The 11,116-nt window shown below is 37.1% G+C and overlaps 3 protein-coding genes across 4 annotated transcripts; all 3 read left to right on the top strand.

The window, feature by feature from the left end:
* Positions 1-857: 857 nt before the first annotated feature.
* LOC120572297 (transmembrane protein 272-like) lies at positions 858-3,559 on the top strand. Its single transcript, XM_039821552.1, has 5 exons — positions 858-930; positions 1,597-1,689; positions 2,158-2,208; positions 2,303-2,506; positions 2,604-3,559. Exons 1-5 carry the CDS (start codon positions 924-926, stop codon positions 2,819-2,821), a joined length of 573 nt encoding a protein of 190 aa, XP_039677486.1. The 5' UTR covers positions 858-923; the 3' UTR covers positions 2,822-3,559.
* A 40-nt stretch (positions 3,560-3,599) lies between these two features.
* Positions 3,600-6,056, top strand: zgc:103586. 2 transcript variants are annotated; one of them, XM_039821554.1, is made up of 6 exons: positions 3,600-3,714; positions 3,835-3,888; positions 3,986-4,102; positions 4,879-4,990; positions 5,085-5,142; positions 5,827-6,056. In XM_039821554.1, exons 2-6 carry the CDS (start codon positions 3,882-3,884, stop codon positions 5,941-5,943), a joined length of 411 nt encoding a protein of 136 aa, XP_039677488.1. In that variant the 5' UTR covers positions 3,600-3,714; positions 3,835-3,881; the 3' UTR covers positions 5,944-6,056. The 2 variants fall into 2 exon arrangements, with proteins under 2 accessions (XP_039677488.1, XP_039677487.1); XM_039821553.1 differs by lacking the exon at positions 3,600-3,714 and having other exon boundaries at positions 3,723-3,888.
* Positions 6,057-6,186: 130 nt separating this feature from the next.
* fis1 (fission, mitochondrial 1) lies at positions 6,187-8,822 on the top strand. Its single transcript, XM_039823582.1, has 5 exons — positions 6,187-6,274; positions 6,843-6,975; positions 7,592-7,668; positions 7,766-7,871; positions 7,965-8,822. Exons 1-5 carry the CDS (start codon positions 6,230-6,232, stop codon positions 8,066-8,068), a joined length of 465 nt encoding a protein of 154 aa, XP_039679516.1. The 5' UTR covers positions 6,187-6,229; the 3' UTR covers positions 8,069-8,822.
* The last annotated feature ends 2,294 nt before the right edge of the window (positions 8,823-11,116 follow it).

Below are 11,116 nucleotides of genomic sequence, written 5' to 3'. Positions count from 1 at the left end.
ATTTAACCAAGGCTAGATTACCAACCCCGTAAAGTAGGCAACTACCCGGGCCTCAAACATTTAGGGGCCCCTAAAGGACTTTTAGACTCACTCCCTACTTCTCATTTCTCAGTTTGGACATCCTCAATTACTTTCCCTGCCTCATCTCCTTAAGTCTTAGTCCCTCCCACCTGAGATGCGAGTGGAGGAGATGAAAAAGAGGCACAAGGAGAGAGGAGTCAAGGCAACAGGCATTTAACAAATTGAGACATCCGTGGTTTGGAGCCATCATTTTAAAGTCAATAAATATTAAGTGTGGCACAGCTGATGGTTTGTATACTCCAGCTGTTTGTGACACCTCTTTTATATGTCACAGATGCCGAAAAGACTTCCCCAAAGGCTACACCTGTGCATCCTCGCTTATAGTTCCTCTTTCACTCTCCTGAATCGAGACATCCTTCAAGATGATGTGCTGAGATCGATTTCCAGGTCACAGGGGGAGACGAGACCAGGAAGCACAAAATAGAGAAATGAGAAGAGCCTAAATTGTACTTAATCAAATTAACTGTGCAGGTAGTCTTCTGGCAAAGGAGTACTGATATAAAATACATTAAGGCTTTTTGCTCATGGAGGAGTGGCATAGTTGCATACAGCTTTTTAACAATCTGATTCTGAATACATTTAATTGTATTTATTCTAAATGTTGCCAACTTTAAAGAATCAGTAGAGTCAGTTAATAAAGAATCTCTATAGAGGAATCATTTTACTTTCATTTTCTTGACATGACAAGCCATCCCGTGTGATAACAGGCTCCTCCTGTTCAGTGCTGACCGTAGTATGAAAACATCAGCTTGTAGAAATCCCCTACTGTTCCTGTAAGTGTCTAGTTCACCAGTTAAGTTATTTGACAAAGTGTTCAGGTAGAGGAAACCTTTACAGCTGCAATGGCAGGCAAGTGTGTTCTTGTATAATTGCATAAATTGAGTTCGCTCTAAGTGTAAGTGCGACCTGTGTCAGGTATTTCAGGTGATCTGCTCTAAATTTGGTCTCTCAAATAAGGAGTTTTTAATAAGAGTTTTGTTTAAAACTGTCTGATAGTAGTAATCAAGGGTGTAGCTTTGGGTTCAACATTGGAGGGGTTGAGATTTCAACTTTTAAGCTAAATTTTGAACGTCAAACACTTCATTTCCTGCATTCTGGTGAATTTTCCTGCATCAATTTATGGTGAAAATGTCTTTATTTATGTAAAGGAAATTATAATAGGTTTTTAGGGGGGGGGGGGTACACTGGCCAGTTTTGATTATTGGGGGGGTTGTAACCCCATCCCCCATGCAAATTACGCCTATGGTAGTAATGCTCTGTTAAAAACATCCAACAAATGGTCTGATGGTGTGATATTTACTAATAAACTTTGTGTCAGCCGAAACTGTTGCCTCAGTTTCACTTTTGGATTAAGTATGAAAACAATGTAAATATTGCATTTATAATAGTGATGGTATTTGGTACCTGCAAGCTGATCAATGGGACGACCACAACATGCAGTAGATTTTTACTTTTCCTTTTTTCATAACATCACAATCACATGTAGAATTAATACCAGTTATGTTTGCTCTTTAGCCCCATCTACAGACCGCCCAGTGACAATAACTGTGGGTGCCATATTAAGACTTCAAGTGAAACCCCCACTAGCCAGACCCCCAAGGCTATCGGGTAAGTAGCTGCAGTTTAGTTTACAACCAGCTAAAATGAATGTAGTCTAATACAACATCTACAAATGTTGGTTGTCAAAGTACTTGATCTTGGAAACAATAGTTTGACATAAATATTCTTAACACTAACTATAAATACCTTGTACATACATTTCTAAAATAACTAAATTCCTGTGACCTTAAATGCCTTTTGAGTCAGTTTCTGTCACATTTAGGGATTTAAGCTATTGTTACAGTAAGGTTTTGGTCATAGTTTCATGTCATTTAATGTAATGATACTAATAACTCATTTGTATAGAACTCAAAACAAAGTTATAGAGTGCTTCACAGAAGAAGAAGAAAAGGATCAGACATTTCTGCTATGTTTTTATGTTAAAATGTCATATAATAAATGTATGTAGGACTCAAAATATGCAATTAATCTGACATTATCAATTTGATTATTTATTTTTAAATCCTACCCCCCTAGTTGCAGTCACAGTGCAATGTGTGGTCATAACTCTGGCACGAGTCATCTTTGGTCAGTATCATCTTTCTTCAGCTTGATGTTTCATCATATCGTCTTTCAACAACCTTTCTGTAACCACGCAGCTCTCGCCACCATCTGTCCACAGGTGTTGTTTATTTCAAGGACTGCCCTCAGCAACCTAACATTCCCAACTACCTGTTAGGGTTGGCTTTGATGACGCTGCTGAAGATACCGTATATGACCCTTCCCTGTGAGAGCGATGCAGCTCAGCCACAGGAGCATCCCAAAGCTTTCAAAGCCTGTCTGCTGTGCTTATTAAACCTGTTTTTCTGCACATGGATCCTGGCAGGCAAGGATGAAAAATGTCACAGGTCCCATGATTTAAAAATACTGATTTTGAGGATAATCAGATCACAACTAAATGTGTTTGTCCAATGCACCTACAGGTGACGTGTGGGTTTTCTCAGTCTATCAGCCCAACTATGATCCTGCAGCTGCTGATGGTGTTTACTGTGATAAGGCCCTGTATACATTTGCTTTCTGGAATGCAGTGTGGGAGACCTTTCTGATTTTCGTCCTCCTGGCCAGACTCTGCAAAGGGCTGCTGTGTTGTGTGATGATGAGTCCTGCAACAACAAACAGAGACTTTTATGGGAATGTATGAGACATGGATGGATGGATCTAAGGTTTAAATAATTATTTGTGTACATAAATATATTTCACTTTGCACATTAAATAGGACTTTACAGGGATTTTATCATAATTTGTGCAGTGGGACATTTAGTATGAAAGAATGTGTTGTTGTTTTTTACGTAGGGCTAAAAATAACAATTATTTCCATTATCGATTAATCTGGAAATTATTTTCTCAATTAATTAAATATTGGTTGCTCTGTAAAATAAAAAATCCCATTGAAATTTCCAACAGGCAAAGGTTATGTCATTAAACTGCTTGTTTTGTCCTATCAACTCAGTTTAATATGACATAAGATAAAGAAAAGCATAAAGGCTGGAACAAGGGCATAACTGGCATTAGGCTATTGCTTGAAAATGACTCAATCAATTATCAAAATAGTTGCCAATTATTCTTCTATAAATTCATTGACTTATCATTTAAATTGTTTCCCAATTGGTTATTGCTATGGTTCTTTGGCATATGCTATGGTTTAATTTGTTTTCTACAAATTGTCAATTGTCAATTGTTGTAAGACTTACTAATTATCGGCTATGTAGTAGTTATATGCTATGTCTTGTTTATTTTATGTAGCTAGCTAATATTAGTTTCTGCTGGAATGTCAGTTTTAAATAAAGGTTATTTGATTTTGGTTGAAGTTTATTAATTCGGGCTTTGGGGTGGTTTTGTCATGTTACCGTTCGTTCAACATTACTTTATCTCGCGAGAAACTTTGACATGTCAGTAGCCTACCAAAACTTGACCAAACCATGTACAGTGGGAGGAAGTGGAGACGCGTCGTCCATCAGTATATAGGCTACAGTCTATGGACCCATGGACCAAGCTGATCGATGACGCCCCGTTCAACCAGCCAATGACGTGAAGGTAAACAATGCACATTCAGCTGTCATGAACCCCGCTGTTCTAGCTCCTCTCGGCAAACCTGGTAGGCTGAATCAAATTTAATTCTTAAACATTAACAGAACTGATATTCATTTTTTTCAGCTGTAAAGGGTGACATATTCCCCAAAAACTGCGAGTCTTCTTCTGCAATGACAGGCAAGTTCATTTAACAAATCTTTTCAGTTTCACTTGACATAAGCTATCATTCGGCTCATCGTAAATGCTAACCTTGTTTTGTGAAATCCTATCGCAGATAAAGTTCAAGAGCTCGTGTCAAAGTGTCTGCAGGCCCGGGACATGGCATACTGTCCCTACAGTCGGTTCCCTGTCGGTGCTGCCATATTAACAGCAGATGGCGCTATCATTTCAGGTAACAACCCAACAGGTGACTTCTCTTTTCTTGTGCACCCATTAAAACTAACTGAGAACCGCAAGTAGAGTGGTGGAAAGAGAATAGGCTATGTAATCTACCCAAGTAGGCTAGGCTACTTGAACAGCTGAAGGCCCTACTTATTTTGTAGATAAAATATGGTTTTACATTAATTAAAATAAATAATATTAAATAATACTGAACTCACAACTCTGAACTCTGCGTAACAAATATGAAATACTATACATATACTATATTTTGTTCATAATGCTTTTGTACATTTACCTTAGTAAGATCTTAAATGCAGGACTTGTAATAAAGGTTGTGGGATTTTTACTTCTGTAAAAAAGATCTCTTCCACCACTGAAGTAGCCTACATGCATAAAAAATAATTAAAAACTGAAAAGTAACGATGTAAATTTACTTTAGTATTGTTAAATAATAAATTAAATTACCCAAGTATATAAAATAGTTGAAAATAGCTCCACCTCAAACAACTACAGCATTAAAATGCATCACACAAATGCATCAGTAATAATACGGTGATATAATATACAACAATATAACACTGAGAATTGCCCATCTGATTGTTTTTTTGTTATTGTTTTTTAAAATGCTCTTCTAATGCATAATTTGTCAAGCAAAATTTATTCATATAACACTTTTTTCAAAACAGAAATTATAAAATGGTCACAAAGCGAAGTAGAAAGAAAGGGGGTAAACTATTTGAAAAAAAAAAAATTGCAATCCAGAGTCTTAGTATTGTGTGTTCTCAGGCTGTAATGTGGAGAATGCCTCCTACGGTCTGACGGTGTGTGCTGAGCGGACGGCCATCCAGAGGGCTGTGGTGGAAGGACACAAACAGTTCACTGCCATTGCTGTGACATGGTTAGACTCTCATTGTAGTGACTTTGATGACATATTAAAAGTTTCATATTGCACATGTTCTGATGCCTTAATCCTCTCCTCTGTTTATATGCAGTGATATCAAAGACCGTTTTGTTGGGCCATGTGGAGCATGTCGACAGGTTCTTATGGAGGTGAGACATCTCTTTTATGACCGGTACAGACAATCAGTAAGTGATACACTGCAAAAGCTTTCCAGCTTATCAAGTTATTTCTGTCTATAATTTAAAACCAAGAAAATGTGAAATAAGTCAATTAGAACAAACCAAAATATTCTCTCTGCACTGGCAAGTTTTCTTTCACTTGTTCTAAGACTTTGATTCCTTGAAATAAATTAGATTAAAATATGACTTGATGAGATCTTGGTTTTTGCAGTGTATATAAACCAAGAACACAACCTCTATTGCAGTAGGCAGTTGGTGTGTGTACAGCAGGAGCCATAGTATTTTACAGGCATGTTATACATTCATACTAAAAACCTAGCACAGTAAGCTGAGCTTTATTTATAGGGAATTTGTTTTGTTTTTAGCAACATGGGTGGAGTGACGTACTAGACATGCTGGATATTTTATATGCTGATTCCAGTATTTTTGCTTTTACCATTTAACTCAAAATTTGGCAATTTTTCTGTCAAAATATTATTTTATAAATGAGTTATATTTCTTCACCTGAATTGTATTGCTGGAGAGTGTGGCAGGGACTTTGATACCACATTCAGACCTTCATGTTGGGAAATAAAATATATAGCCTACATTATACTTTGTATATGGCTACTTTCTCCTTCACTAGTGTGCTTTACTCGCTCTCTCTCTCACCAGTTTGGATCAGACTGGACTGTATACTTGATCAAGCCGGATGGATCTTACAAAAAAACCAGCCTTAATGAACTGTTGCCTCTAGCCTTTTCCTCGGCCGACGTGATGAAGAAGAACTGATGAAGCCTCAGCAGCAGCACTTTTTAGAGTAAAAGTACTTTTTTAGCTGCAGGGAATTGTGTTACAGCAACACTGCAAATTAGGGTAAACAATAAAACTTTTTTCCCCCTAAACGTGTGTGTGATGATGATGATTTATTTGTATTAATATTAATATTATACAAGAGAGACTTTGCTAGTGAGATCTAAATATATATCTATGGAGAGATCTAGAGATGACGTCTCAAACAGATCTGTCATAACTTACGTAATAAAAGTGGGCGGGGTCGAAATCTGTTTCCGGAAACATGGAGGCTGTTGTTGGCGATGTGGTAGCTCCAGAAGACCTTTTAGTAAGTTTTTCAAATTACTAAACCTCTTTATTTCATAAAACATACTCATTGACACAAGAGAGACACACACGGATGTACTCACAACAGGTGTTAAACCGGTAAATGCTGAAGTATGTAAAGCGCGAGGTTTCTGACTATACTTTGACGCGTCACCTAGCTAGCTAATGCTAACGGTTGTAAAAATATCTATGGGTCATGTTTGTGATCAAAACTGGTCACGATGACACAGTAAATGTCTGCTAATAGTTGTATTTGACTCATGCTATAAAATGTAAATGTTATATTAGCAAAGCAAAGTGTTTCTGTTTCACTGTCTTCCTGTAAATTACGCTAATTTTCTTTCCCAGGATGGCGGAGGCATGACCCGCCCTACTCTCCCTCTGATTGCCTAGTAGTCGTTGTCTGCTCTTGTTGGGTTGGTTAGGGTTAGGGTAAAGAATGCCAATCAGAGGCAGAGAAAAGGCTGAGTAGTGCGGGACATGCCTTCGCCATACTTGGAAAACAGATTATTTAAATACATTTTATAAATTACACAAATTTAAATGCTGTGGTTGCTTTGTTTTGACAGAAATTTGAGAAGAAATACAACAGTGAGCTGGCAAAGGGAGCCGTCTCCAAAGAAACAAAGTTTGAGTATGCTTGGTGTCTCATCAGGAGTAAATACACAGATGATATCAAGAAGGGAATTGTACTCTTGGAGGGTAAGTTAATGCAATATATGCTTTTGTTAACATATATTAAAAGCTACACATTACAGTACAGGCAATAGTGAATTTTTGAGGCCAATATTGAGATTTGAGAGTTACAAAAAATCTAATCTCATATATTGGATAAGGAATCCTTAACCCTTGTGTGGTCAAAACAAAACAAAGCTTAATGCAGCACCTTGGTGCTCGTTTGTACAGCATTTTGGTCAGCTTAAACGGTGTTTAAATGTGCTAGGAAACAAACTTTACTTACTTACTTTACAAGAGACAGGGTTTAGAGAGCAATTCTCAGCAAAATAAACAGAAGTACATCATCCTTGTGTGGTCCTTCGGGTCCCGGTGACCCAAAGGACCACACAAGGGTTAAATGTGGTTCTTAAATAATTCAGACATGTACTGGGACTGTGATAGTATTGATTATGAAAATGTCTGTCAGGCTCTAGTCACTATTACTATACAAAAATGAATTTCTGAGTTTTACTGAGAAAATATCAGAAGGCAGCTTCACTGTTAGTAAGTTAGGGTTTGCTGTAACATATTAGCTTGGATATTTTTGTAACAGAACAGTTTAAATCAATATTTTTTCTTTGTTGCTGTTTTGTTGTTCCAGAACTTGTTCAGAAAACATCAAAGGATGACTCCCGAGACTTCTTGTTCTACCTTGCAGTGGCCAACTACAGACTCAAAGTTAGTGTCATTCCTAAAGTCATGACAATATTGACATTAAATTTGTGGGTTTTTTTTCAAAGTGACAGGGATTTCCTCTCCTCTGTTCATCTTCTAGGAATACGAAAAAGCCCTGAAGTACATCCGAACTCTTTTGAAGAACGAACCGGGGAACAAGCAGGCTCATGAACTGGAGAAGCTTATCGATAAGGCTTTAAAGAAAGGTATGAACCAATCTGAGTAACATAATAACAGTTATTTGACCCTGTTGTTTGAGTGTAAAACCACCGTTCTGACATTCACACATTGTCATCTAGATGGCCTGGTTGGCATTGCGATCGTCGGTGGATTCGGTCTCGCTGTGGCCGGTTTGGCCGGTCTCATCGGCTTGGCTGTGTCAAAGGGAGCTGCTAAATCCTAACCTAGACATGGGACGACATGTCTTAATTTTACTGGACTGACACACTGACTCTGCATAAAAAAAATAAGTTTGTGGAGAGAGCTTGAAGGATGTTAACATTTTGGTTTTAAGTTGAGAATGTACATTAAAGGGTTTAAATAATGCCAGTGAATAACCATATTGTAACAGGGTTGAGATTCGCCATACATATAACATTACTTAGCTGTATATTCACACATGATAGCATGGCACTTTTCTCAATATTTGTGTAAATAAATTAGATACTTAAGGTGCCGCTCAATTTTATGTAATTTCTTATTTAGTTTGCACCTCAGCCTAAACTTCCTACGTTCACATTTACATTTTGTAAAGAATGTCTTTATAAAAAAAAAGTGCAGTTGGGGTTCTGTAACTGTCTGTTGATGATTTTTGACATACTATATTGTTAAGGAAAGTGTTATTGGTGCAGTAGAAAGTGTAGCTTGTAATACCAAAAGCAACCGTGTGATTTGTTTGCTGGTGAGGTAGCAGTGACTGCCATAATGCATGGTAGAAGACTAAGTCCAGCTGCTGCTGAGGAGGCTATGAGGAGATGTTTGTATTTATTTTGGACATGAGGTTTCTTTTCATTTGTTCTGAAGACTACTTAAAATTTAAGAGAGGCAACGCACTTGGTGGAAATTAATACCTTTGTCATTTAAAATGCATATACCTTTGCTACATGTAATGGGTTGTGTTTTCCATCTCGTTAATTAAAATGATTTTGAACAGAGAAGATTTGTGTTATAAGGAAATTATTGTTGAGCTTTTCAATGAGATTGGAGTACCATTCACACAGGTATGTATTTATTTTGAGATCTGTTTTGTGAGAGAGAGAGCTGAGTACAGGAGAAGACCTACAACAATCGTACGGTAGTCACACTCGGCACAATCAGACATCTCTAACATTTACGTTGCTTGATCACATTTTTGGACAAAACAAACTTAAGAAAATAAAATAATTCAAATAATTACAAGGGAAAGCAGTAAATGCTCACATTTGTGAAGCTGAAAATATGAAATGATTGGCATGCTTTGCATTTGATTCATTACTTGTTTCAGCTTCAATTTTATAATGTTGGGTAGTTTAATCTATAACAAAGCATTATATTTTACAAGCTTTAGATGTAAAAAGTAAAGTATCTGCTCAATAAATGTAGTGCAGTAAGGAGTACAAGGCAGCCTGTAATCTAGACATTGTTTAAAATGAAGAGGAGCAAAATATCCACAAAACTCATCTGCATAAAAAAGGATGTGAGTTTGTATTATTCTTCAAACTGTTATGAAAGAGCAGGAAACTAGTTTTCCATTGACGTCAACCTGCATCAGATCAATTTATCAAAGTCATTTTCAGAAGAATCTTTTGTTGATGGAGCAAAGTCCAATTCAATTCTTATCACTGTCATTTATTGACTCATGAATTTACAGTGAAGTTTTTTTGTGGACGTAAGAGAGTAGCCTACATAATCTAAGTGTTTGAGTCTTCTAAGATCTAAGATTGGGAAGAACATGATGGAACAAAAAACATGCATGTCCTTGTTCACTTGCTGTCGATTATCCTCACATCTTGACCCCGGATAGATTCAAGTCTCTGGCACCATTTTACGACAGGAAGGCTTATGGAGGCTATCAGTTGTCTCGGGTGTTATCAGCTTTGTGGGGTGTTACTCATTAACCCACCTGACATGGCCGAAACTCCCCAGGGACAGATCAGTGAAAACAATAATCTTCTTCGGTGTGAAAGAGGTGATTGAGTGGGTAAACTAAAAAGAAAAGGGTCAATAGAAGTCCCCCAAAAATGTAGGCCTATATCCAAACAGAGGAGTAGAAAATAAACTTAGTCACTAACAAAAGTCAGACTCATCTCATGTACTGTTTTAACACAGTTCAACATCAATGATTAATCAAAGCCAGTAATTTAGATCAGCTTCAGTGAGTTTTAGTTACGAAGGCCAATGTTCATGGTTTAAATATGGTTTACACATGACTGAGATATATTAATGTGTAATCACCATGAAGAAAGGGAATACGTTTGAGAACAGTGTTTAGTTAAATTACCCACTCAGTCATCTCACAGTAATTTGAAGTTACTGTTTAATCCAGTAGAACAGCGGTTTATTGTCTGTCATCCTTTATTACTGCAGGCAGTGACAGAGAGAGAGACAGTACACAGTACAGTTTGTTTCATTTCATGTGCATCTCCTTCCATCTTTTTATTGTACTGTTTGTAGTCTTGGATTTTATTTGCAGAGCAGACCATGCTGCAGGCAAAAGCAATTTTGTAGGATACACCAATGGGAAAGGCGAAATGTTGTGGCCTTTGAGAGCGCAGAAAAATATCATTGAAAGTGTTGATATGTTTTTACATGGTCCAAGTTCTTTCAGTGACATGTCAATGTTAGCCATGCTAGCACCATGGCTCTACAGATGGCAATGACGGCCTGTTTCTTGGTAGGTCAATAATCGATCCACCACATAGGTCCAGATTGAAATATCTCTGTTATTATTGGATGGATAGATTTTGAACAGACATTCATGGTTCCCAGAGGATTCATTCTAATGAATTTGGTGATCCTTTAGCACAACTTGAAGTTCTCTCTTGCGGTTTTGAGCATTAGGCTATGTCTCAACAACTATTGGATGGATTGACATGAAATTTGATACAGACATTCATGTTCCCCTCAGGAGGAATTGTAATAACTTTGGTCAACCCTCAACTTTACATCTAGAAACTTCATCAGGTTAAACTTTTAATACCATTAAAAAAAAAAAAGTATAACCAAATACCTGCAACACTCATAACATTCCCATCAGCCTCACCTGTACTTAAGTTAAGTTAATTGCTAATTATCAACTGGTAGCATGCGAACACACAAAACTAATATAGTTAACATGGTATCATAAACTCAGTTTTGATATCATATTTTTATGACAGATTTGACGGTTGCCTGGCAACATAAGCAATAACCATAGACTGTATGGCAATAACCCACCAACTGTCATATTTTTATTTAAATATAGCTGCATTCT

Source organism: Perca fluviatilis, chromosome 14 (assembly GCF_010015445.1).
Source record: "Perca fluviatilis chromosome 14, GENO_Pfluv_1.0, whole genome shotgun sequence".
Lineage (NCBI taxonomy): Eukaryota > Metazoa > Chordata > Actinopteri > Perciformes > Percidae > Perca > Perca fluviatilis.
The sequence above is the reverse complement of the archived record's forward strand: the minus strand, read 5'-3'. Positions and strand labels throughout refer to the sequence as shown.

Coding starts and splice junctions, on each gene's coding strand:
- LOC120572297 (XM_039821552.1), top strand. Junction 2,209..2,302: donor TCTGGCACGAGTCATCTTTG/GTCAGTATCATC, acceptor ATCTGTCCACAG/GTGTTGTTTATTTCAAGGAC. Junction 2,507..2,603: donor CTGCACATGGATCCTGGCAG/GCAAGGATGAAA, acceptor ATGCACCTACAG/GTGACGTGTGGGTTTTCTCA.
- zgc:103586 (XM_039821554.1), top strand. Junction 4,103..4,878: donor AGATGGCGCTATCATTTCAG/GTAACAACCCAA, acceptor GTGTGTTCTCAG/GCTGTAATGTGGAGAATGCC. Junction 5,143..5,826: donor GTCGACAGGTTCTTATGGAG/GTGAGACATCTC, acceptor CTCTCTCACCAG/TTTGGATCAGACTGGACTGT.
- fis1 (XM_039823582.1), top strand. CDS start 6,230: ATGGAGGCTGTTGTTGGCGATGTGGTAGCTCCAGAAGACCTTTTA. Junction 6,976..7,591: donor GGGAATTGTACTCTTGGAGG/GTAAGTTAATGC, acceptor TTGTTGTTCCAG/AACTTGTTCAGAAAACATCA. Junction 7,872..7,964: donor CGATAAGGCTTTAAAGAAAG/GTATGAACCAAT, acceptor ATTGTCATCTAG/ATGGCCTGGTTGGCATTGCG.